This window comes from Rattus norvegicus, chromosome 1, assembly GCF_021556685.1.
Source record: "Rattus norvegicus strain SHRSP/BbbUtx chromosome 1, alternate assembly SHRSP_T2T, whole genome shotgun sequence".
In the NCBI taxonomy this organism is placed as follows: Eukaryota; Metazoa; Chordata; class Mammalia; order Rodentia; family Muridae; genus Rattus; species Rattus norvegicus.
The window spans coordinates 67,218,126-67,245,206 of record NC_141534.1 but is presented as its reverse complement, the minus strand read 5'-3'; the positions used below and the strand labels follow the sequence as shown (position 1 = coordinate 67,245,206).

Genomic DNA, 27,081 nt, shown 5'->3' with positions numbered 1-27,081 from the left:
GTACACACGTGCAAAAATTACCATTATCCACCTGGGCCTAAAGCACTGCTTCATGCCACTGTATCCCATTCTTCCAGTATTCTAGGAAATACTTTTCTTTTCATCTTGAGACCCGTTTCTCGGTGTAGCCCTGGCTATCCTGGAGCTTGCTCTGTAGACTAGGTTGTCTTGGAAAACACAAAGGTCTGCCTACCCCTGCTTCCTCAGTGCTGGGACTAAAGGTGTGGGCTTCCACCACCTGGCCTAGAACTTTTAATAAAAACTTATTAGTGCAAATCTGCAATCCAGCATGTGGGAGGCTTAGGTAGGAGAATTATCAAGAATTCAAAAAATTAAGAATTGTATTGTATAAACAGCACCATGCTAGCCAGGTTTGTCAAATCAGATAGTCTCAAAAATAGCCCCCAAAATTGAATTTAAAAATTAAATTTTATTAGACTAGTTTTCTCTAAACATAATCATAAAGCCAGGTAGCCAGTTTTTGCTTTTCTAATATCTATTTCCCCCTAACCAAGGTAACACTAAGAAAAAAATTCTTGTTTTACTTAAAAACGAGTTTGACTCAGCATGCCCATACCTGAACTGAATTTTCAGGTTCACTTTGGTGTACCTGTCACAAATTTAGTCAGTCAAATGATAAATGTATTCCTATTTTAGAAAGTTAAATATTGTGAGGGGGCAACATTTGGAATGTAGGTAATAAAATAATAAATTTAAAAAAGAAAGTTAAATATTTACCTGAATTCTTTATAAGTCTACTGAACTGACACCTAATAAGAAATACTATTAGATAATGGAAACAGTAATGTGGGTAAATTGCGTGCTCTGTGGATATTGAAACAAGTTATGTCCTAAGCTCATAAGTGATTTGATTGATTGATTGATTTTCCGGAGCTGGGGACTGAACCCAGGGCCTTGCACTTGCTAGGCAAGTGCTCTACCACTGAGCTAAATCCCCAACCCCTCATAAGTGATTTTAATCAGAAGTATAAACCTGGATGCCTGTGGACGTCAAGCAGGCACGGAGAAATAGTTTAGAGCAGTTCAGACAAAAGGAGTGCTTACAGAACTTATCCCTTTAAACTCAAAAGTAATTTAAAATTGTACACAGGCAAGGTATAGTCAGGTTATGCCACTTAGTTTAAAAAAGGGATTGGGGCTGGGGATTTAGCTCAGTGGTAGAGCGCTTACCTAGGAAGCGCAAGGCCCTGGGTTCGGTCCCCAGCTCCGGAAAAAAAAAAAAAAAAAAAAAAAAAAAAAAAAAAAAAAAAGGAGCTGGCATGGCTTACAAATGACACTATCTATGCAGAAAACTAAGTGGAAATGGGAAACAGAGTTGAAAGTAGGAAGGAAGAGTTATTAAACACAAAAACCGATAGTGTTGTCTGTGAAGAACCGTTTAATCAGCCACTAAGCTGTCTTAAAATAAAGCTATATATATATATTCTTGTTACTAAGTGGTGTTTGGAAAGTCTGGGCTGTTTCAGAAAGAAAAAAGCCCGAACCTTCCACCTTTTTTACATGTGAGAAATACTTCTCTGAGGCAAAAAATTCCTCAAGACAACTGCTATCCTCACTCTAAGAGTGACTAAGATCTCCAAAGATATAAATACAGCCCTCACAGCCAAAACTGAAGAAAAACCTGGACCCCTAAGACCTGTGCTGACACTATGGCAGAGGCTGTGATACAACTGGCCTGTGACTCTGCCACTTAGCTATAAAGAATTGTCCACAGCATCAGTGAAGGTCAGTTTGCATTCCAGTGGCCAAAATACATAAACACAAGCAACTCCATTTCTAAGGGAAAGTCTCTGCTGAGAGCACTGACCCACTATGTAGCTTTAATTCCTTGTCAAGAACAAATGAAGTCACAGTATAACCGAATTACCACTGGGTCACTTCCTTAAGTAAATCCACTGTCAGAAAGCAAATAGTGTAATAGCACCGAGTACCTCTTCTGGTGCAGAGACATAGGGCAGGGGACACAGGACAGGAAACACAAACAGAAAAACCTCGCTCACTCACTCACTCACTCACTCACTCACTCACTCACTCACTCACTGTTACACACAGGGGGTTGGGGGCGGTGTGTACACAAGTGAGAGGTACTCACTGGAGCTGTGGTACAATCCCAGAGCTCTCAGAGGCTGGTGTGGCAGGAGTGATAGGGGTCATAGGAGTCATTGGTGAAGGATACAAGGGGGTGGTGCCTGGCAATGGTGCTGTGGTTAGAGTTTGAGAATGGAAGAGTTGTGGGGTCTGGCCTGAGGCACCCTGTGTGGGCTGCTGAGATGTTGATTGCTGTACTGAGGCTGCTGCAGTTGCTACTGCCTGCTGTTGCTGCTGCTGTTGCTGCTGCTGCTGCTGCTGCTGTCTTTGTTGCTCTTCCAAAATAGATAAACTATTGGTGTTCTGAACAGGCTGTGGAGTAAGCCCTGTGCCGTAAGGCATCATTGGACTGAAGATGGGAATTCCAGGAGTCATGGCACCCTGTAGAAAGCAAAGAGAGCAATGACTAAGAGACTGATGGTGGCTCATTTAGCTTTTCCTTAGTAGATAAGTATTTCAGTATACGTCATTCAGTAGTAGAGAAGAATCTGTGTCCTGAGATGCACCACTATCTTCTGTAGTACTGAACACAGTAGACGAGCACTTGGGATTTGAAATCTGGCTGTTACTTATGATATGATATAAGAAAGATGCTTAGCCTCTCAAGCATATCTAGACCATAAAGAAAAAGCATATGTCCCTATTTAAAGTACCACTCAGTATCCAGGCATCTTAGCTCTGGAGGCAGAGGCAGGTGGATCTCTGTGAGTTCGAAGCTAACCTGGTTTATAACACAAGTTTCAGAGCTGCTATGACACAGAGAAACCCTGTCTCAAAACACCAACACCTCCCCTCCAAAGTACTATTCAGTATATGCAGATTATCCACTAACAAAGACTGTGTCAATTCTGGATGATGGATCACATGGTCACCTAGAGGTTCGAGATGACAGGCTCATGGACGCCTCTATCATACTACTCTAAAAAGCAATTTACTCTACTAAAAACAAAAGTCAACAAAGTCTGTAATATACTGTCAACTGCCTTTTCTATAATGCTTCTATGTTTTACAAATATAGATTTAATTCTAATTGAAAATTTTATTTATAAAAATAAGGTAGATTTAATTAATTATGTGGAGGTAGAAGAACAACAGAGATGGTAAAGTTTATACTGAATTGGTAATAATCTAGGTGTAATTCTATTGCAAACACACACACATGCACACGTTTAACATCAAAACTAATGTTTAATTCAAAGCAGATTTGGTAGTAATCTTGTAATAGGAACGTGACTGCAATAGGAGCAAGAAGGAACCTTCTGGAGTAAATAAAAGTTTTACAGCTCATATAGTTGGAACAGTCTTCTAAATAAATTAGGTTCCAAATAAATTTCCCAAACAAAAGAGCATCATATCTACCTAAATCAGAAATTTTCACAAAGTAAAACAAGACTTACAAACCCATGTTCAATACTGCATGGTTACATGTCACTTTCTCTTGCTTTCTCTTAAAGGGAATGCCAGCCCTCCTTTCCCTTCCCTCCTGCTCTATTACCTGTGGGGAGGCCAAGCCCTGAGCATAAGGTGGAAGGCTGTTGTTCTGGTCCATGACTCTCACTTTCTTCGGTACTCAGATTTTTCCTAGAGCATCCTCTTATCTCCTTAGAAACGTCTTCGACTTTCTGGGTTATCGTCACGCACCATGAAACAGTGATGCTGCTTGGAAAAATATGTTTTAAGTTTAATGGACACAGGTTTCATGCTCACACAAAATAAACACATAGAACTGTTTTGGAGTGTGTGTGTAAATGTGTAAATACACACACACACACACACACACACACACACACGAATATATGTATCCTTTACTCCCAAAGCCTAGTCTATGTTTCCTGTGACTCATGTAAAACCACCAACAAAACCAAAAACTTATGTGGCTGTGTGCTTAAATATTCTAAATATTCTAATAGTACTGAAAATTAAGGTATCGAGATCAATAGTAAAAATTATTGGAGAACGGGTTGGTAAGAAGTGGTTCAGTAGGTAAAGGCATGTGCTGCCTAGATCCTCAGATCCTAATAATCTGAGTTTAACCAAATGGTGAAAGGAGAGAACAGGCTCTCACAAGCTGATTCCTCACATAAAGGTAATTGATTTTATATGTGTGGGTATTTTGCCTACGTGTATGCCTGTATATCACTTTCATGCCTTGGTGTCTGCAGAGGCCAGAAGAGAGAGTCAGATGCCCTGGAACTGAGCCACCATGGCATCATATTAAAATAAACATGGGTCTTTGGATATACAATTTGTAACTTTGAAACCTGTGTGTTCTTTGTGAACTTAGACAATAAATGTTTAGATTAAGATCAAATTGTAGGGTGTGAGAGATGGCTCCAACCTGGTTCTCTGGAGGAGTAGGCAGTGCTTGTAACCTCTGAGCCATCTCTTTTAAGAACCAGCATCAGGGACCAGCCCTTTGTACCACCTTCACCCTCATGCCCCACCCCCAGCAAAGGCCTCGGCAAACTAAAGGCCGAGGGAAAACTAATTCGTAAGCAAACTGTACTGTAAGAAAAGAACACTTACTAGGCACTGTTTGTACAGCTCTATTAAGTCAATTCTGGTTTTATACCATTCCCAATACCTCAAGCTTAAAGTATCATATTGAACTGGACACAATATGCTTTAGGTAATCATTTTTTGTGTGTTCTAATTTTAATTAAAGGCAGACTAAACAACAGATGAAACATTAGCTCATTAGATCACATTAATTCAAACCACGCCTGGAACTGAGTTTCTTAAATCATCAGCTCTTTAGTGGTCATGGATGTGAAATATGAATATGGATTAGGAGACTATGAAATGTGCTCTCTTTTCCTTTGTAAAGGCAGTAGTGATAGAATCCAGAGCCTCCTAAATGGCAGGCAAACGCCCATCCTCAATTCCTTAAAGATACTTTATTTTTAAAAATCAGCTCAGTTCATATAGACCAATGGCTTGCTCAGAGATGCCATAAGAAGTGAACGAATCAACATTCCAGATACAAAGATAAAGAGGATACGGTCCTTATCAAACAGTTCGGTATAAAACAATACGGAGACAACTATAAATACTTAGCAAACACTAAAACTGCAGGCGTTTACGAAGTAAGGCAAGCTATTGGAAAGCTGAAACCAACATTAGTGTCTTCAAGACACCTGCACCTACCTATGACTGGTCTCGGCATTTGTGACCGTGAATGAATGTTATGGAAGAGTACAGATTAGAGTCAAGAGGTGGCAGAATGTTCTGCAGTCAAGAGCACTGCTGCTCTTCAGAAGGACTAGTTTTGATTCCTAGTACCCACATAGCTACTTACAACTAGCTATAACTCCAGTCCCAGGGAATCCAAAGCTCTCTTTTGTCTTCTATGGGCCCGGGCATGCACGTGATACACATAAAGACATATAAGCAAAACAGTCATATATGTAAATCTTTTAAAAGTTAAGACGGAATTGAAGTACCCTTTCCAGAGGTCTGAGCTCTCACAAAGCAGGGACAATCTAACACAGGTCTAGCAAGAGGAACAAAACCACACAAATCAGCACTATCGCAGTACAAGTCACAGACATGAAAGGGGGACAAAGCCTTGCATGTAGTATGTGACAGGCTTAGAATGTAAAGTCACTACAAAAGATGACAAAGCAGCTAGCTGTAGATAGGGTTGCATAATTCAGGGTATAAGATGTCACTACACAGACAATGGGAACAGTTAAAGGATGTTAAGGTGCAGTTTGAATATCTTCTTGGTCCAAGAGCGGATAAATCTGAGAAAACTGAAGACTGAAAATTCAATTTCAGAGATCACTGTTTTGGTTGGGGGAAAAAAAAAAGGCTGGATTTAATGTCCAAAGTATAACCAGAGATTTATCCAGATCACTTTCTGCAAACAAAGTTTACTGAACGCTCGCTTATATAAGACTGGGGAATGTGTAGTATCCTTCGCTGAGGTCATCTCACACCTGCAGACGATATTAAACTACCTTTTCTCATCTGCATCTTAAAACCGCAATAATCGCTGCACAAACTTATTTTTAGGTTGTTTTCAACTTTTGGAAACTGAGCCATCAAACTGAATATTTGGGAAACCAATTCTGCAGTCTTCAAGCGTCTGCTTCACCCAGTCCGGCATCTTTTCCCAGAAAAGCCTACCCGGAGTTTTGGAAAACCACGTTAACTCGAACCTAAAGACTGACAGCGTGTAAATAAAGAAGCGTGCGTTTTTATGTTAAGCTCGACTGAGCTTGAATCTCGAGCTTCTGACGAGATGCTCCGTCTCAAGAACCGCTTCCTAATAGAATTATTCTTACTGGGGACAAAACGAGCAGCCGCAGGCCTGGGTAAAACTGTCTTCCACCGGGGGAAGCAGCTGAGATGTACGGTGCGCCGAGCTGTCCGGTGCCAGCCCCTTGGAGAGGCTCACACTTGGCACTGGATTTCATGACCCCGCCGAGGCGGTGGTCCAGAGACTGGTACTCCCGGAGCCGCCGCAGCCCGCGCGGAGGACCGTTCCCCGCCCGGCCGCGCGCCCATTCCGCGTCTCCTCCGGCAAACTCCAGGGACCCGCTGCAGAAGTCGCTTTTGTTAAGGCCTCCAAGCAGAGAAAAGGATGAAAGAACCGTTACCTGGGCACTGCGGAGAAAATGACGCGACCGCAGAAACCTAGCCAAACCGCCAGCAGATACCCGCCACCGCTACCGGACTCGACCCCACCGAACGCCTGACGCACATCTGATGCCGTCACTTCCGCCAGTTGCGCTCTCGACTGGAGCCCGGCTTGTTGTGCTTAAACTGTGAGACACTCGTGAAAGAAAGGGGTTGGGTTGGTGTCCCAGCATTTTCGGGACCAGGCCTCTGACCGCCCTTTCTAGCTGTCAAAGAGAGATGTAGAGTGTGTAGCGGGAACAGTATTGGGGATGTGGCTATGGGGATCAGGCTCAAGCAAGCGTTCTACCACTGAACTGTATACATCCTCGATCTTCCACGTGTTGTTTTTGTTTTTTTGAGAGTTTCTCCTTGTCGCTCTGGCTGTCTTGGGACTCACTCTTGTAGAACAGGCTGGTCTTGAACTCAAGAGATCGCTTGGCAAGCTCACTGGGTCCTCCACTTTGCTCTGTAGAGTTGAATGATAGTAGTAGTTGCCTCTTAGAGATTTGTGAGATGGATAACGTGAATGGCAAGCAGACGCTTCTTATTATGTTCTCAGTAAATGTCAACTTGCGTCCAAAGAGGAACAGCAAAACAAGCGGCTTTGTAGTCACAGACTCATTTCTATTTTAACTCTGCTACTACCAGCTCTCGTCCTTGCTGTCACAAGAAAACGTCAGCTGTTTCTTGGACTGGTTCTTAATGCTTGATTTGATTCCAACATACCTTAATTTTTTCCTTCCATGGTTCACCTAGGCATATACATGTGTTGTTGTGCTTACTCCCCCCCCCCCGGTGTGTGTGTGTGTGTGTGTGTGTGTGTGTGATAGAGAGAAAGAGAAAGAGAGAGAGAGAGAGAGAGAGAAGAGAATCTGTGTGTTGTGTATAGCTGTTGAATAGGTTGCCATATGCATAGACTCTAATAAGTACAATAGTATTGTGTATCTATTTTCTCCTAAAGGAAACATTTTCTCTTGGAAGTACAGGAAACCACAGAAGACTGGGGAATTAAGAAAACTTAACAAAGGCCTGACAAGAGACAATTTATGGGAAGCAGATTTATTTTGGCTTAGTGCTTGAGGGGCTACAATCCAGGGGGGAGCATGACACCTGGACTGCATCCACAAATCGGAAGCATAAATTAGATAAATATTAGTTCGCTTCTTTATTTAGTCCGGAAATCCAGGCAATGAGGTGGTACTGCTTATATTTTGGTTGGGTCTTTCCTCTTCTATTAAACCTTCTTGAAACACCCGCATAGACATGCCCATGGGTTTTACCTAGGTGATGCTAAATTCTGTGAAGTTAACAATATTAACCATCAGATTCTGACTGGAAACCTAGTATTGCTTCCTGGGTCTCATGGCTGCATACACCACACAGTTGACTACGCATCCCGATTCTCAGGCCTTGAATGCAGCAGGAACCACTAACCCTTCCCAAACGCTATGCCACTTCACCAATGTGACATCCGAGTTGTCGTTACTCTGTAATTGGGTTAATTTGTTGGTATAGTCGGACTTTTAATTTTCTATCCGCCATGAGTAAATCCAAATGTTTTCTTGGGATTATAAAACAGGTCTCTCGGAATCGGCAGATCCAGGTTGTGCGGTAGTTGGATGCAGGCGTGGACCTCCAAGAGCAGCGACGAGTACAGGCTAGAGGAGCCCAAGGGGCGGGGCGAGGGAGGCGGAAGTGGACCGGTCCCAGCGGCCATTTTGCCGTGAGACAGCAGGAGTTAGGCGCGATGCTTTCCACTGCCGCTTACCGGGACCCGGACCGAGAGCTGGTAATGGGGCCTCAGGGCTCCGCCGGCCCTGTGCAGATGCGTTTCTCGCCTTATGCCTTCAACGGAGGGTAAAATCCTGGGTGTGCTGCGCTCATCTTGGTTGAGTCCTGGGGTCGTTGCGGGCGGGTGTGGGAATGGCGGAGATGTAGCCTGCTGCCCGGCACTCCAGAGTTGTGCATGAACGCCCTTGGTGCCGTTTGCTTCAGCAGGGCGGGTCCCACTTTAACTCTTAGCTCTATGGGCTATCGTTTGGTAGGGCTTGAACACGTTTCTAAAGCCAGCGCGTGAACATGAAGTTATGAATTGTCTTGATTGTTAGACGAGTAGCTGTTTATTATCGCTGAGTCGTCTGATCATTTATTATATTAAAAGGAAAATAATATAATTAGCCAGACCTAATTCCAGGGATGAAAAGTTAAGGTGGTTCTACTCTTGAGAGACGTAATCTGCTGGGCAAGTTCTACTGAGCTGCATCCCCAGCCTTAGACAGTCGGACCCTTTGTGTGTGTTTATTTTTACTCTCAAATTACTTGTGCATTTTAATCATCCGTTTTATTCGAAGGGATGGTCCTTTCAGTTATTTGAGCTACTTTATAGGTTGAGGAAGACTCAAAGTGGTTACTCTTTTTTTGTAAATTTCAAGCAGTTAAGTGAATATTTTATACTCTTAGTTCTTGGCTCTTGGCATTTTAAACAGCCCAGGTCATAGAGCTGGTGTGAATTAGAACCGGTTTTCAGTTCATAGCGTTCTCAGCCTTGTCCAGTTTCGGTTTGCTTTTCCAGTTGCTTAACTCTGCACGTGAACACTAAGTACTTACATCGTAAGGTGTGTTAATATAATAATTTCCAGGTGTTTCAAATGCAGTACTCACGATTCACTTTTTAACTCTCAGTTCTTACCTGTCACTTTGTTCATAGTTACTTAAACCTGCCTGATAAATAACCTTTCTCCTTTCTCTTTCATACCTTTTAGCATTTATTGCAACTAGCCCTTCATGCAGCTTCTGATTCTACAGTATATTAATTTCTCTTTGTAGCTTCCAGGTTTTGTTACTTTAGACCTTTACTTGCCTCATCCCTGGGAACATAATTCCCAAGTCTGTTTCTGTAACTTTATTTCTCAAAAGTCCCCTCAGTTCTGGCCTCGTTGTAAAACCATTTCTAACTGCATTTTCAGTTCTCAACATAACTCAAGTTAGTAAACAAAATAAGCGAGGTAGTTACTGCTACTCCTTCCTTGAACGGACCCCTTGTGATGATGTATGTCATCACCCTGCTTGGGTCAGTTTAAAGGGGTGGGGTATGTTGTTTTCCTCACTAAGCACATTTAGGGAGTAGTAAAACCTTGGTTGCACACAGTGGTATTGTATTTGAATTTGTCCTTCTTCCTCTGTCATCCTTTCTCCCTTCTGTTTCACCACTTGTATTGGAGCAGTATTTATGTCCCATTTCACATGCTTTACTATTGTCAGAATTGTCCTAAAACCTCACTTTGCAAATGGAGCATTCTCATTCTTGTTCTTTGTGACCTTCAGGACTCCTTGCTAAAATTCTAAACTCTAGCTTGGCACAGTCCATCACATGAGGATTATGTCTCTGGTTACACAAAAATGACCACCTTAATTAAGTTGCCTGAGTGGCCTGTGGTGATACTTCTTTTTTCCTTCTGTTGCTGTTCATAGGTATTTGGAATGCCATTCTTTTTTGCTTTGGAATTTTAGTACAAAACTTGCCTCAGTAAAAATAGTAGGTAATGTTTTCTGGATGTTTATTTCCAAGAAGGAAATATGTTAGGTACTCTATGTAACTTGTGTGTTTAATTCTCACACCCTGTGTAACACAACAATACCGTGATTACCATCAGTTTGAACATGAAGATTTAAAAGTCACACAGGTAATAAGTGGCATGAGTAATTTCAGTGCCCAGGTACTTAGTTATCACATAGTGCAGTCCCACTGTATTTTACCATGGTTATTGTTCACTTCCTAGAAGAACAGGCGAATGTCAGGTGCACTTTATAGTTAACTCCTTTAATCCTGTCAGCACGCTAACATGAGATGGTTACTGTTAAGTAATCTCATATATTTTAAGGAAATTGAAGTTTTTAGAAGTTAGGTAATTTGCTTGGGAAAACATTAATATCTAGGTTCTACTTTTGTGTTTTTTCTCTGGGGCTCTTCAGCAAGTTAACAGAAATTGTACAGGAAGAAAAAGAAAAATCTTGTTTTTTGACTATGGTATGACCACTTTTCCTGGGAAGACACATACACACCTGCTCTGTGATTGGCTAAAGTTTAATTTGGAGAACTAATTGATTTTTATTGGGATTACTATGATAGGAACATGGGTTAAGAGATATTTAGAGAAGCAAGGATGACCCAGAATCAACTGTATCATAAAAAAGTTTACCCCAGTACAGTTGACAACTTGTAAAAGCTGTGGCTCTGGATTTCTGTACAACTTGTAGGTAGCCCACAAGTAGGAAAAATGTCTTCTTACATCTTGGCTGGTCAGAATCTCCTCCCCAACAGTTAAGACAGCATCTCATTATGTAACCCAGCTGGCCTAGAATTCACAGAGACTGCCTTTCCCCTTTAAATGCCAGAGTTCAAGGTGTGCATAGGTGTGTGTGGCAGGGGTGGGGCTGAGGGGATGGGGGTGGGGGTGCGCCAAAAATCTCATGAGTTTCCCCTGGATATAAATTGGTTTCCCTCAAGTATTTACCTTAGGAGTTTCATGAGCCTCCTACCCGACAAGGGATATTTTGGTTGAGAGGAGACTGCTCTAGACACCATTCATTTAATAATGCTGTCTTGCACCTCTCATGTGAGGAAATAGAGATAGTCCTTCTGGTCTGAACTGACTTGCTTATAGGACTGTTATTTATATCTGGTCTTCAAGACTACATACAGCTTGCTTGGTAATACCAGTGTTTGCTTACATGAATATTTTTGTTCTTTAGTGATGAAGGTATGATTGGTATCTTTCCTATTATCTCAGTGAGGTACTGGAACAGTATGTCCCATTTTACATTCTGTGTTACATATCAGAAAATTGAGGTCTTTCAGAAGTTTATTTGCCTACTGGCTTATAACTGCTTAATGGGGAAGGCTCTAGTAGATTCTGGGTTAGGGATTTTTCAGGGTGACATGTAGTCAGGAATCCTTTCCTCCAATCTTTTGTCTTTCGTTTGAATTAGGCCTTTATGTCTAGTAAATTTACCCAGATAGGGCCTGTAGGACACACTCTTTGAAGTGAAGACTACTATTTGAAGGGACAGAATTACTACCTTGAAGAATTAATGTTCGCTCTCTCTCTCCCTCTCCCCACCCCTCCTTCCCTTCCTCCCTCCCTCCATCAGTACTGTATTGGCAATTGCTGGAGAAGATTTTTCCATCGTTGCTTCAGACACTCGGTTGAGTGAAGGGTTTTCAATTCATACCCGAGATAGCCCCAAATGTTACAAACTGTAAGTAAATCTCTCTTTCATTTTTTAATAAGATTTATTTTAAGTACATGTTTGTTTTGCTCGTACATATGTTTGCATATAATGTGGGTACTGGGAATTGAACCCACCTAGGTCCTGTGGAAGAACAGCCGTGCTCTTACCCATTGAGTATCTTTCCAGCTCATAAGGAAATACTCATAAAGACATCTCACTTCCCTTTCTGGTGGCAGCTGGGACAATCTCTTCAGCGGCTAATCACAAAACTGTTATTCTAGAATGGACATGGAAATGCAACCACAAGGCTTGAGTTTTCTCCATAGAGGTTTCAAGTGATAAGGAATAGAAAACGAGGAGAACAGCTTAGCTGTGTGTGGGTTCTAAGCATGGCCCACGTCTACCAAAGAAGCAGTGAAGTCTTGTCTTCCTTGTTCCCAGCTACCCAATTTTTCTAACTTATTAACTGTTCTTTCATAAGGAAATTAGAATTAGACTGTTAGTCATATGTCCATATATCTTTAACTTCTTATTTTCTGTAGAAGCAGTCAGTTTATGAAGCTTCTATATGACCCTTGGGTTGCACCATGCTTCCCCTTCTCCAGCCCCAGATTGTAAAATAGTCACCCTATTTTCCTTAGCCTAGTCATAGTCTATCTTTGGCCCACCAAAAATGAATTTGGTATAAGGAGATGTCGGTATGTCTGCTCCCATGCCTCAAAAGCACTGACTAGTTGTCAGTTTGTGAGCCTTGCTTTATCAACTCATTTTCCTGAAATTGGCTTTTTACAGAACAGACAAAACAGTAATTGGCTGCAGTGGCTTTCATGGAGATTGTCTCACCTTGACAAAGATTATTGAAGCAAGATTAAAGGTAGGTGCTCTTGAACATTTCTGCCATGTTGAAACAGTTCACAGGACAGCTGCATTGAGGGAGAGAGCAAGTTAGCAGGTGAGTTAGCATATCCTAGAACTAGAGTAGGACCAACACTGGCTATTGAGGTCATTCAGGTAGCAGGGAACTGCAGCACGTTCAGTCTGCTAAACCTGTGCCTTGTCAGGGCTCTTGTGAAGCATCGCCTTCTGACGTGTGTCAGATCTGTATGGCAGAAGATAGCCTGGGCACCTGCTGGATGGAGCACGTCTGCTGACCTTTCCTGCTTCACAGCTCTCCACTCCAGTAGACAGCACAGAGAGGAAAAACTGTTCTGGAATACGATGCGGGGCGGCAGCCCATCATTTGGCAGGCTTCTGTAGTGGGGATGGTGTGACGCAGGCTTCTGTAGTAGAGATGGTGTGATGTAGGCTTCTGTAGTAGGGATGGTGTGATGTAGGCTTCTGTAGTGGGGATGGTGTGACGCAGGCTTCTGTAGTAGGGATGGTGTGACACAGGCTTCTGTAGTAGGGATGGTGTGATAGGGACATTTTGGGGACTGAGGGTGGCCACTTCGGTAACCTAAGGGGATACATCACATAGTCATGAAATGTTTACTTGGACTTGCTATGGGGCTGTATAGAAATTATTTCACAGTATTTTAGAACATTTAGTATTGAAAGCTTCAGAAAATTATTACATTTATTAGCAGATATATCATGCCTTCTAATTCATATTTTACTTATCTTAGAAATTATTCTGTGTTTGTCTGCCTCTAGTCATACAGCTTTTTGTAATTGTTCCATGCTCTGACCTTGACTTACAGTACTTAGGCTTTGTTTTAGAAATGCTTGCCATGGGACCAAACAACTCAGCCAGGTGTGGTGGTACACACTTCTTTTTTTTTTTTTTTTGGTTTTTTTTTTGGTTTTTTTTTTCGGAGCTGGGGACCGAACCCAGGGCCTTGCGCTTCCGAGGTAAGCGCTCTACCACTGAGCTAAATCCCCAGCCCCCACACTTCTAATCCCAATCGAGAGATGGGCAGGCAGATCTCTGAGTTTGAGCCCAACCTGAGTGAGCTCTAGTGCAGCCATGGGGGCTACTACACAGAGAAACCCCGTCTCAATAAGCAACAACAAAAATGGTGAACTTAATTCATTTTATGCTTACATTTTTTGTGGAAACTTTTAGCCTAATCATTTCATTTATTTATCTTATGTGTATGGGGGTTTGGTCTACAAAAATGTTTGTACACCATGGGCATGCCTGGTACTTAAAGAGGTTAGAAAATGGTGCCAGATCCCTTAGAACAGTCTGTAAACAGTTGTAAGCTGCCATGGAGGTGCTAGGAACCAAACCTAGGTTTGCGTCAAGTGCTCTGCTGAGCCATCTCTCCAGTCCTTATGGTCATGTTTTATACTGTTTTCTTGGTAGACAATTTGAGAAACAAAACTGCTGCCCCTCAATGATTTGTTTGTCCAGGAGTAAAAAAAAGCAGGACCCCAAATGATGTAGTCAACTGGTTTCTGTTTGTAAGAAACCAGGTCATAAATATTTTAAACTCAAGGGCCATTTCATTTCTGTCCAGCTGCCAAGTTGGATTGAGAAGGCAGCATAAACAACCTGGCTATACCTGAGGAAATTTTTATTTGTAGTAGCATGTAGCAGGTCAGGCTCCTGGTGCTGGTATCATTGGGGTGCATAGTGCAGGAAGAGATCCATTTGGAACACCTTCCCCAGGCTCACTTTATATTACCTCACATGCCCTGCATATTATATTGTTGAATTAGTAGTACCTGAAAGAAGAGATGAAGTTAAGAGGTTCTTTAAACCAACCTTCTTGACATTCTTCCCCTTAAAAACTATTTGTTTTGAGACAGGATTTGTATGTAGTCATGGCTGTCCTAGAGTTTGATGTGTAGACCAGGCTGGTCACAAACTCATTTCTTTTTTTTTTTTTTTTTTTTTTTTTTTTTGGTTCTTTTTTTTTCCGGAGCTGGGGACCGAACCCAGGGCCTTGCGCTTCCTAGGTAAGCGCTCTACCACTGAGCTAAATCCCCAGCCCCACAAACTCATTTCTTTAATGCTGGGATAACTGTCTATTTGCTCAAGATAGAGAAGCACTACAGACCAGAGTAATAACTCTACAAACAATGAGTTCATTGGTTTTTTAGAGAGGAGCTGGTGGGTGAGGCCTTTCTTAATGGAGCATAAGCACCTGAGCGCAGCTGCATCACCATACGCTCATCCAGCCTAGATGACACTTCAGGAAGGCTGCTTCCCTTGAAATCCCTCCCATCAACATACAGGCAGCTGAGTGATAAGTTTTCTTCTCAGCAATTGTTTACTGTTTGTATAACCTTGACGAAGGCCCTCATGAATCTTACTGGTTTTAGCTTTCCTTGCATGGGTCAGATTCATTCACATCCTTGTTCCTTTTTTCCAGGAAATGTTTCTGATCTGAAAGACGTGCTACTGACCACCTGAAATATATGTATTAAAATATTAGTTTATGTTAGTAACATTGTATTATTTGGCCATAAAAGAAATAAGCTTTTGTGTTTCAGTAAGGAATACCTGTAGTATGTACTGATTGTTATTGAAGGTTGACAGATTTTTGTCTCTACTGAATCTCCCTGTTGCTTCTTTGTTATGTCTCCCTCCTGTGCCCTTCTCCTAAAACCTACTCAAAAACCATGAAGATGTACAAGCATTCCAATAACAAGGCCATGACAACAGGGGCGATTGCTGCAATGCTGTCTACCATCCTGTACTCACGGCGTTTCTTCCCTTACTATGTCTACAACATCATTGGAGGACTTGATGAAGAAGGTAACATCTTGCTTTCTGGCAGACGTCAAAGTGTTATTTCATAAGTGTGTGCTTCTGCCTGGAGTTGAGCTACCTAGTCCAGCAGCTTTGCTTTTGATCATGAAAGTAGAACAAACTGAAGCTAAGAGATAAATACCATTCAGAGGCACACAGCAGGTACTGTGTATGGTACCTGGTGACCTGTTAGTTATCTGTTTAGGATCTTAGGATCTGGGATTTGTTGAAAGTTAGTATCATTCATCTTACAGTTTACATAACATAGTTAATTCAAATAGTTCTTTTTTTAAAAAAAAATATATTTTATGTGCATTGGTGTTTTGCCTGCATGTATGTCTGTGAGGGTGTGGGATCCCCTGGAGATAAGAGTTACAGGCAGTTGTGGGCTGCCATGTGGGTTCTGGGAATTGTACCCAAGTCCTCTGGAAGAAGAGTAGCCACTGCTCTTAACAGCCAAGCTGTCTCTCCAGTCCCCTCAAAAAGTTCTTGAAAAGGAATTTCTGGGGCTGGAGGAACTCATGGTTAAGAGCAATTATCGCTTCTGCACAAGACCTGAATTTAGTTCCCAGAACCATCATGGTGTCTCACAACCATTTGTCACTCCAGTCCCAGGGGGTCTGATGCCTTCTGGGGATCTGATCTGACCTCTGAGGATATTAGGTGTGCATGTGGTGCTCATACTGATGTGTAACAGATTTTCCTGGGAAGATAACACAAGCATCTACTCACCCACATGGGTAGTCCACAACAGACCAAAGTATAGTTATCGCCGAGTCCATTGTGGTGAACCAATGAGTTTTATTGAGATTACTTGCAGAACTGTGGGTGAGGGGTTACTTACGGGAACAGAAATGGCTCAAAGGCAGCTACATCACCAAAGCTGTAAACCTGGAGCACACTTAAAGCCTGCAGATAGTTCAACAGGTTGGAGAATGTCCCTTGTAGGTAGATGGTTGAGTTGAGTGACACATTTCCAGGCAGCTCAGCTAATTGCTGCTTCTTTTTTGTAGCTTGGCTTTAAGTGACTCTCAGCAGTGTTTATTGTTTACTCTTGAGAGGGAGAGGGGTCTTATAAATCTGATTTGTTTCAGGGACTTCCTGAAGCTGTTATAAGTTGTTTACCTTCTGTCTTAGCTTCCCTGCAGGATGCAGTGTTTTAATCAGGAAGGAAACTGCTACACAACACATTCATACATTCAGGCAAAAGATGTAGACTCATAAAATAGAAATAAATCTGTTTTTTTGTTCATTTGTTTTTGTTTTTTGTTTTTTTAAAAATGTAGTATGGTAATATGTGCCTATAACCCCAGCACTTGGCAGCTAAAACAGGATTGTATCTTTCATGGACTATTAAAGACCTTGACTCCAAAAACAAAGGTGATTTGGGTTAGTTAGTACCTATAGTGCTCTCAGGGTATGTATCTTTTGTTTTATTCTGTCAGAGTAAGATAGGGTATGTTTTTTTAAGACTTAGGCTGGATCTGGTGGCACATGGAATCACAGCACTTAAAGGCAGAAGACTCTGAGTCTGAGGCTAACCTAGTCTACAGGTTCCAGAACAGCTAGGGCTCTGTAGAGGAGGCTAACCTAGTCTACAGGTTCCAGAGCAGCTAGGGCTATGTAGAGGAGGCTAACCTAGTCTATAGGTTCCAGAACAGCTAGGCCTATGTAGAGGAGGCTAACCTAGTCTACAGGTTCCAGAGCAGCTAGGGCTATGTAGAGGAGGCTAACCTAGTCTATAGGTTCCAGAACAGCTAGGGCTCTGTAGAGGAGGCTAACCTAGTCTACAGGTTCCAGAGCAGCTAGGGCTATGTAGAGGAGGCTAACCTAGTTTACAGGTTCCAGAACAGCTAGGGCTCTGTAGAGGAATCCCAAAAAACAAAACAACGAAAGGTTTTGTGTGTCTGTATTTGCTCCCCCGTCTCATGTTTTATTAGTTCCTGGAGAATTTTGTGCAGTGTATTTTGATCATACTCACCCACCTCCTCTATTCCTTCCAGATACACCACTCCCTAATTTCCTTACCACCCAACTGCCTATCCTCTTTGTTCTCATCTTTAAACCAGCAAGTACAGTCTTTGTTCCTCATACTCTTGGATGTTTGGCCTCCACTAGAATGTGGTTAGCTTGCTAGGGGACACAGCCTTAAAACTGACTCCCTCTACCAATGTACTATGTACTTTTTGTCCACTATGCTGGGATGTTTGTTTGGCTTGAGCTTGCTCAGGTCTTGTATACAAATGACAACTGCTGTGAGTTTCTGTGTGGAAATGCCCTTCAGTGTCCAGAAAACAGTTCCTTTGTAGTCAGCACCACCTCTCAATCTTTTCCCCCATATAAATACACATAATGAAAACTCAATCTTAAGAAGCCCTTTGCCTTTTTCATTGTGTGTGGGAGTGTGATATGCATGTGCAGTGCCTTCAGAGACCGGATGTGTCAGAGCTGCTGTTTATTAGACACTGCCGTGAGCTACCCAGCAGGTGCTAGGAATCCTAACTTCCGTCTTCTGAAGAGCACTAAGTACACAGTCTTAACCACTGAGCCATCTCTCCAGTCCAGATATTCGTTGTTTTAAGTTTGGAGCTAAGACTTAAGAAAAGTTAGTCTTTGGGGTGGGGGGTGGGGTGTAAAAACAGTGCATTATATCTATGTATAAAATTGTCAAACAAGTAATTTAAATTATAAAAATTATACGACCAGTATCTAAATAATTTTTTTTAATAGCACCTCTAAAGAGAAATCAGTCTATGTGACTGATCTGTCTTTTCCTACCTGAATCACAGCAAGGGGCTCTGGTGATGGAATGTGGGTGCAACTGAAGACTTTGGCTCAGGGTTAATACATTTTACCCCTGCCTTTCCTCTTTCCAGGGTGGATGGCTCCTCTGAGCCTGATACATGGTGCCTCCCTGGATTGTTCTGACCATCACAAAGAAGTCCTTTGCCTTGTCCCTTGTTTTGAGTCCATTTTTCATGCTTTCTTTCTATGTTTGCTTTGGCGGTGTATGCCTTTCCCCTGGTCTGGTGGGGGGTGGAATGCTGTTTTGGATCTCTGCTGGATCCTTTTGCTTGGTTCTGACACTTCACGGTGACCCTCAGATTGATCCTCTTCACTGTTTCCTTGTCCTCGTCATCCATTCCTGTCTGTCCTGATTTTCTCCACAATTGGAGCTTATTTGTTCCTCATTCTTACTTGTTGCTTGTGGATAGTCCATCTTTTTGTCCGGTACAAAAGTAACTTTATTCTCTTGATGTTAGAAGGTTGCTACCTCTGTCTGCTAACTTAGTCTTAGTCCTGGAAGCATCTAGCCTAGGCCTCGAATGTTTTCAGCATCTGAGACTTGTTGCTGAATAAACTCACCCTTCCTATTCTTTCTGAACTCTGGCTGGCTCAACACTCCACGCTGATTCAAACTGGCTTCTCTCAGCTTCTGACTGGAGTGCTCTGCTTGACCTCATCGTAACTTTGGCAATATGTTTTAATCTTCTGGCTCCTCCTTCTCTGGCTTGTTCTGTCCTCACCTGTGTCTCTGCCTTGTTCTCTTCTCTGCAACCTGTCTCTGTACAACTGTCCCAGTAAAACTGTCTTCTCTTTCTGCACTGCTCTCTTAAGTCATCTCTCTCTCCTCTGTTCTCATTTCCTTGCTGTTCTCATGAGAGTTGGCATATCCTAGTCTGTCAAATCTTATTCGTTCCTTTTCTGCCACTCACTGACATCATTTTCAGACATGGGTGCTTCCTTCTAAAACTAACTTTACCTTTATTGTTTGGGATTAAAGGTTTGTGCTGAGGCTGAGCGGCACCACACTAGAAACAGGTGTTTCCAGTAAACAGCACAGTGTGATCAAATAGCCTGCGATGGTGAAAAATGTCCCCCCCCCCCCGTTTATTTTTTAAATTCCATTGTTACTTTTATTTCTAGTGTCTTTAAGTTTTTTAAAATTATGTTTTTGTTACTTTTGTTGCTTTATTAGGAGTTCTATGTTCTCTGCATTTCTTTTTCTTTCTTTTTTTTTAATTCTTGTATTCTGTATTTTATATTGGTGTTCTTAATTCTAATGGGGTGTTAATTTAGGGCTCTTCCTTCAGCAGTCCTAAACAATATTCTAGTGTGCTATTATTACTACTATAATTTTTAATACCTTAGTTCTGTGATAATTTCATACATACACATAATACATTACAGTTTCCATATACCTCAGGATGAGTGATCTTTAGTCTTCTAAGCTTACAGCTGCAGCTTTTTGTTGGTCAGTTTTCTGTTTCTGATTCATGCTTCTGTTCTTTCCTGTCCACTCAGCCTAGGTCACCAAGTCTGCTAAAATCTCCAACGACTTAACTGGCTTTTAGGTAGTAGGACAGGGGTTGGGTATAGTTTTCTTACCTTTTAGAGTTTGAAGTAAGCCTTCTTAGCTTTCAAAATTTCAGTTGAATAATCTGATTTTTGTCTGATGGGTTTACCTGTTTTTTTCTTACCACATTCCGTATACTCTCTTTGTTCTAGATACTAGGTGGGTTTTGTTTTGTTTTTCCCCCCCTTAAGATAGGGTTTCTCTGTATATCCCTGGCTATTTTGGCACTCCCTCTTTAGACCAGGCTGGCTTTAAACTCAGAGATCCACCTGCCTCTGCCTTCCAAGCTCTGGGATTGAAGGCATGCACCACTGTTTCTTCTTAACTCCAGGAACTTTTCTGTTACAATTCTTTTAAGAATGTTTTCTTTGGGGGTTGGGGATTTAGCTCAGTGGTAGAGCGCTTGCCTAGCAAGCGCAAAGCCCTGGGTTCGGTTCCCAGCTCCAAAAAAAAAGAAAAAAAAAATGTTTTCTTTGCCACTAGAACAAATTCTTCTGTGCAACCCTGAACAGTTGATTTGGTCTTATTATCTCAGTTATGCTGGAGACAAGCATAAGATTATGCCCCCAGTACTTTCTTATATCTTATCTTTGTCGAATTCTCTACCTTGTCTTCAAGCTCAGATGGTCTGTTCTTTCAGTGATCCATTCTGTGCTGAGGCTTTCCACTGGTTTGTTTTTTGTTTTTTGTTTTGTCTTGTTGTTGTTGTTGTTATTGTTGTTGTTGTTGTTTTTAAATTAACTTACTGTGATTTGTTTCTGGTGTTTCATTTACATTAGTTTTTCTTCAGTATTTCTATCCCTTGTTGACTTCCTCTTTGCTTATAACCATCACTACTTACTTGATTTCTTTGTTAAGATTTATTTTATGTATGTTACTGTCTACATATATTCATATGTACCACATGTATGTCTGGTAGCTGTAGAGTCCATCAGATCCCCAGAACTATATTTGTGATCCACCGTGTGGGTGTCGGAAACCAAACTTAGAGCAGTAAGTGTTGAACTCTCCAACCTTTCCTGATTCTATTCAACTGTTTGGACCTTTGAACGTATTTTGAATTTTCTGGATTTCATCTAACTCTGATTAGATGTGACTGCTACAGGGTTAATATTTTTTGGAATTGTGTTCATTTTTCTGGTTTGGTTATTTTGTGATTTCCATGTCTATGTTTTGCTGATTTTGTTATCAGCTCTGTTCTTTCAGTTGACTATTTATTCAGGCGGAATGTGAGTGTTGGTGGCCCTTGAATACATAATTCAGAAGACAGTTCCTTAGACCAGGAGCTCTGGGTTCCTCATGTAAGCTCCATCTTATTCCGAGTAGGATACTATGTGGGGAGAGAAGCCACAACTGTTTGATATTTCTGCTATGCAGTTGTGCTAGCCACTTAATAATGGTGTCTTCTTAGACGTCAGTAGCTGTTGGAGGTAAATAAACAAGGGTTGTTAGTACCCAGCATATTTGTTGGGTTTTAGTTAATAAGATTAGGAGTGGGAGGGAAGTGGGGTAGATAAGGATTAAATATTAGGTCACCTTGAAGTCATTCATTCTCAAGGTGGATGAAGTGGCCAGGAGGCAAAGCTAGGGAACTGTTGAGGTCTGCAGATCTCAGAGATTGTTTAAGTTATGGAAATTGAGAATTACGTCAAAAGAGGGGAACTCAAGGACAGGAAGATGTAGGAGTTAAAGTGGAAGGGTGTATGAGGTATGGCTAAAGAATAAAATACTGTCTTTGGGGACAGCCTGGTCTACAGAGGGAGTTCCTGAACTGCTAGGACTAGACTGAGAAAACCTGTCTTGAAATACCCAAACAAACAAAAAACCCCACATTATATACAAATAAAAGCAAAACCATTATGACACATATGCAAGAATAGAAATTAAATAATAGAAAATAAGAGATAAAGGGGATATTTGCGAAATAAATTGCTGGTACATCAGAGCTGAATTGAAAGAAGAGTTCTCAAATCCCCTTGGTGTGCTGGAAGGGAAAATGGGACACATTTTCCCTGCAGTCTGTTCTTGGTGTTCTCTGCGGCTGTTGAAGTTAGAGGCCTGCTTCTGTGATCATCTCTTGTTTCATCAGGGGTTTAGTCCGCAGTCTTGCCATTTCCTAAGTCAGACCTTGTAAATGGTCTGTGATTTCTTGTGGTTTGGGTTTGAGAATTTTTTTTTAAGGTCTCTGTAGCCCAGGCTGACCTTAAGTTTGTTGTTGTCCTCCAACTCCCATCTTCTCAGCTGATGGGGTGACAGACAGCAGTCACCACACTTGACTCCATAGTTGTCTTTAAAAGACCTCTTTAAAGGCTAGAGAGATGGCTTAGCACTTGCTACTCTTTCAAAGAACCCAGGGGTTCAGTTTCCAGCACCCATATGACATCTCACAAAGGTTTGTAACCTAAGTCCCAAGGGCATCAGTCCCACGACTTCCTCTGGCCTCATCAGGCACTACACACATGCTGTGTGCTTACAGGCATACAAACAAAACATTCGTACACAGTTTTTAAAAACGTTATCTAAGATAAAGTAGTGACGTGTTCTTTGATAATAGTTGAAGCAATATATAAGCTTATGGTACATTCCAATTTTTCTCAAATGTAGAAAATTTTAAAGTTCTGTTTTAAAGTTAGCTCCTTGGGTGGGGTGTGTTTGCCATGGTGCAGATTTGTGAAAGTCAGGGGACAACTTTCCAAAGCTGGTTCTTGCCTGCCACCAGGTAGGTTCTGGGGGTCCAGTTCAAGTCAGCAGCTTTGTAGCAAGTGCCATTACCATCCTTCTGGCCCTGGCCCCAGTCTTACCAATGCTGACTCATTCTGAGCGCATTCTAACCTCTGAGGAACTTGAGTGTACTGACCTGATCAGTAACTGAAACCACAAGTTACAGCAGGATGGAGCAGTTTGGCTCCAAGATTTGCTTTCTTTAGCTTTTAGGCAGTGGTATGTTTTTATGAGTGAGTGCCACCTTTCTAATAACTTTTAAAATGTCTGGGGTTTTTTTGCTATTTTAATATTGCAGAAATATCTGCTTCTATTAGAAACACACAGTAATTTCAGTGTTTCACAAAGAATACACAAAGTCAAAGTAGCTTAGTAAGGCAGTTCTCTTTGCAAAAGATGCGCCAGAACCCAAGCCAGGCTGGCAGCACACCAGGGTTGTTTTTATCCTATTTTGGTTTTGGTTGGTTTTTTTTTTATCCTTGGTGGCGGTGCCTGATCCCATTGGTGAGAACTCGGCATCACTAACTGGCATAGTTGGCAATGGCTGTGAAGGTGAAGAGTGAGGAAAATGATTTCCTTACCAGTTGCTTTTGGTTTACTTTTTTCTTACAAATATGTAAGAAATGTATATATGCAACTACCTTTTAGGATAGATCCTGCTCTGTACGTACAATCATTGTTGTGTTATGGGTATGGGCCTGTTTGCATTGAACAGCTACTGATGCCAAATGACTTCTGCAAAAGAAGCAATTTGATTTCAGTGGAGTCTGCAGGGACCACTGGTTTGTTGTATTGAGTTGTGTTTCTCTTACCAAAAACAAGTTACTCTTGGGCTGGAGAGATGGGTTAGCATTTAGAGTGTTTGGTGCTCTCAGAGGACCATTTGGATTCCAGCACACACAGTGGGTAACTTAGACTTGCCTGTGACTCAGTCCCAAGGACTCTTCTGGCCCTATGGATACTAATACATATGATGTAGACATTCACATTCTCTATTTTTTAAGTTATTCCTTATTCCAATATTTCAAAGCAAACTGCATCATTTTGGGCAAAACAAAGCTTTTAATGGTACACATTTGTGTTTTTGCTAAAACCCTTTATTAAACATTAAATCAATAATTAAATATTGCCATTAAATAGGGTTTGGTGGTATTTGGCAGGGGTGGTTCTCATTCTGTACCTGAGTGCCATGAATTTACTATCCTCCTGCCTTAGCCTAAAACATGGTTTTTTAGTTGGGGTTTCTATTGCTCCAGTGAAACCATGACCAAAAAGCAAGTTGGGAAGAAAGTTTATTTAACTTACATTTTCATATTGTTGTTCATCATTGAGCAAAGTCAGGATGGAACTCAAAGGCAGGAACCTGGAAGCTGGAGCTGATACAGAAGCCATGGAGGGTGCTACTTACTGGCTTGCTCCTCAGCCTGCTTTCTGATAGGACCCAGGGTCACTGGCCCAGAAAGAGACCACCCACAGTGTCTGGGCCCTCCTGCATCAGTCGCTAAGAAAATGCACTGCAGATCTGCCTACAGCCCAGTCTTATGGAGGCAGCTTTCAGTTGAGGTTCTCTCCTCTCTGATGACTCTAGCTTGTGTCAAGTTGACATAAAACTAGTTAATACATTGGCTTTTTACAATGTATTGTAAAGAGTATGCTTATTTAATACTAAATACATACAATAATTCTTTGGCATTATTACTTAAAAGGAAAATTTAAACTGTCGGTCCTCTGCTAAAACTCTACAAGCTTACTTGTTAGGAATAGCATGAAGGTTTTGGTTAGGATTTCAGGTAAGGCCTGTGATCATTACCCAGTAAGATTGAATGGCCTGCCTGTCCATGGATATGAGACAGTTGTCAATGACATTAGTTCTAGGCAAGTTGACCAGTGTTAGGTCACTAAGATGTGAACCTCTTGTCTCCGACCTCATTCCATAAAGAATAGTCTGTTCTGACCTTTGTCAGAAATTTCGCTAAGTAGATAGCACGCTGCATCACTCTGACTTGCCTTTCATAGTGCTGTATGTACTCTTTCTTCTTTAAGGAAAGGGAGCCGTGTACAGCTTTGACCCAGTAGGCTCTTACCAGAGAGACTCTTTCAAAGCCGGAGGCTCAGCAAGTGCCATGCTGCAGCCGCTGCTCGACAACCAGGTAATGCGCTGGAGCCTCTGCCTGAGGCAGCCTGGGCAGCTACGGGAACCTCCCGTGTTCTCATTCTGCTGACACGCAGCTGGGCTCTTCTGAAACTGCTTTTTTCTCTTCTGCCAGTGCCCTTTAGTGCTTACCTACGTGCCCATGGCTTTGTAGACTGTCTGTAGCCATTGGTCGCGGCTCATCTATCCCCTGCCATCTTTACCTTCCATCACACAATGCCTCCTTCCTTCCCCTACTGTGTCTGGGTTATAGTCGATTTCCCAAACTTTTAATTTGTCCCTCCTTTTTTTTTAGCTACCACTTTGATCCAGTCCTGCATTTATTGGGTTTTCTCCTAATGCTTTCGGCCTCCACACTCAGTTACACTCGGTGCTGCTCATGGCTCCTGTGCCTTGCTTTCTGCTGCTCTGTGTTCTCCTCACCTGGCACACTTGGCCTCTTCTTTTTCCCGAAATGCTGTCTCCTCCTGTCTGATCCCACACGTTAATTAGGAACCATTGGCGCTCTTCTCTTTCATGCCTTCTCACTGCCGTTATAAAAGTACCATGACCAAAAGCAACTTAGGGAGGAAAGGGTTTACTTCAGTTTGACAGCTTGTACTCTGTGATGGAGGAAAGTTGAGGCAGGAACTGAAGTAGAGACCATGGAGGGATGGAATGCTGCTTACTGGCTTGTTACCTGTCGATGGCTCAACCTGCTCCTTGTACAGGCTGTGACCACCTGCCCACAGTGGGCTGGGTCCTCCAGCATCAAACATTAATCTGGAAAATATCCCATAGACTTGCCTGCAGGCCACATTGATGGAGACATTTTCTTAGCTGAAGCCCCCTCTTCCTACATAACCCTGCCCAAATTTTTCTGATGCAGCTGTGTACTAATGGGTTGTCTTGGCCCCCTTTCCCTCCTTGCTATTTTTTACAGTATATCTGCCTCCATGTTTTTGTGCTTTTGAGAAATTGGGAGCTTTGCCCCATTTCTGTTGTGTTTGAGCTGGGTCTAGAATATCCTGAATCTGGAAGACATCCTGATACATCCAGTTCAAATCCTGGGATATGGAGATGTATGCTGTGGGAGGTTGGGGCCTCTTAGGTCGTAGGGTCACATGATGCTTCATATGAGATTCTGTCTCTCCAGGTTGGCTTCAAAAATATGCAGAATGTGGAGCATGTCCCCCTGACTCTGGACAGAGCCATGAGGCTGGTGAAAGACGTCTTCATTTCTGCAGCCGAGAGGGATGTGTACACTGGAGACGCCCTCAGGATCTGCATCGTGACCAAAGAGGGCATCAGGGAGGAGACTGTTCCCCTTCGGAAAGACTGATGTGGGGCCAGGGTTTGGAGCTGTGGCACGTTTGTTTTATTAAAAAGAAATGTAAAGGACTCGTTTTCTTACACCGTGTCTTCTCTAAGCATGACAGATTGTGAAGAATTTCTCCCTTGGGGGTTGGAGAGTTAACTCATCAATTAAGAAAGTACGGCTCTTGTGGAGGATCTAAGTTTGATTCCCAGCACTCACCTGTAACCGAGTTCCAGGGGATACAGTGTCCTCTTCTGGCCTCAACAGGCACGTGCACATGCCCACATACAAGTATATGTATAATGAAAAATAAAACCATTAATAATTTCTCTTTCTTTGTCTGGATATATTAATTTATTTTGAAATTAACTTTTCATTATGTGTGTGTTTATGTGAACATGTGCCACATATATGCAGGTGCCCAGGGAAGCCAGAAGCAGACGTCAGTTCCCCTGGGGCTGGAATTACAGGTGGCTATGAGATGTCAAATGGGTCATCTAGAAGAGCCACACACTTAACTATTGAGCCGTCTCTCCAGCTCTGTATTTTTATATTTTAAGAATAAGGAAAGTAGGACTAAGTGGGTGAAGGTACTTGCCACCAAGCCAGACAACCTGAGTTCTATCCCTTGGACCTGTGTGGTGGAAAGAACTGAATTATGTAATTTGCTCTAGGGCTAATAATACACACATCTTGTTTTCCTTTTTTTTTTTTTTTTTTCTTTTTTCTTTTTTTCGGAGCTGGGGACCGAACCCAGGGCCTTGTGCTTGCTAGGCAAGCGCTCTACCACTGAGCTAAATCCCCAGCCCCGTTGTTTTCCTTTTTTAACGTGTGCGTGTGTCTGCCTGTCTGTCTGCCTGTTTGCACGCACACAGGTGCCCACAGAA

The 27,081-nt window shown here is 42.1% G+C and overlaps 2 protein-coding genes across 6 annotated transcripts in view; one reads left to right on the top strand and one right to left on the bottom strand.

Annotated features, from left to right (window-relative positions):
• Tbp (TATA box binding protein) overlaps window positions 1–6,821 on the bottom strand; it is a 28,506-nt gene extending 21,685 nt beyond the window's left edge. For 3 of the 4 annotated variants that reach the window (XR_015639494.1, NM_001439800.1, NM_001439799.1), the window contains 3 exon segments: window positions 6,714–6,821; window positions 3,605–3,765; window positions 2,114–2,490 (listed from right to left, as the gene is read on the bottom strand). Coding sequence is in view for 3 of the 4 variants with exons in the window: in NM_001439800.1 (NP_001426729.1) it covers window positions 2,114–2,490; window positions 3,605–3,658 (431 nt within the window). In the remaining variant the exon portion in view is untranslated. 4 annotated transcript variants of the gene reach the window in all.
• Window positions 6,798–26,277, top strand: Psmb1 (proteasome 20S subunit beta 1). 2 transcript variants are annotated; one of them, XM_087596100.1, is made up of 6 exons: window positions 6,798–6,881; window positions 11,887–11,994; window positions 12,760–12,841; window positions 15,544–15,673; window positions 24,789–24,895; window positions 26,033–26,277. In XM_087596100.1, the coding sequence occupies exons 1-6, from the start codon at window positions 6,823–6,825 to the stop codon at window positions 26,216–26,218; spliced, it is 672 nt and encodes a 223-aa protein (XP_087452226.1). In that variant the 5' UTR covers window positions 6,798–6,822; the 3' UTR covers window positions 26,219–26,277.
• Window positions 26,278–27,081: the final 804 nt, after the last annotated feature.

Excerpts from the sequence above, each read along its gene's own strand:
- Psmb1 (XM_087596100.1), top strand. The coding sequence starts at position 6,823 with ATGCCGTCACTTCCGCCAGTTGCGCTCTCGACTGGAGCCCGGCTTGTT. Across the intron at positions 6,882-11,886 it reads CGGCTTGTTGTGCTTAAACT|TACTGTATTGGCAATTGCTG; the intron begins GTGAGACACTCG and ends TCCCTCCATCAG. Across the intron at positions 15,674-24,788 it reads TGGAGGACTTGATGAAGAAG|GAAAGGGAGCCGTGTACAGC; the intron begins GTAACATCTTGC and ends TTCTTCTTTAAG.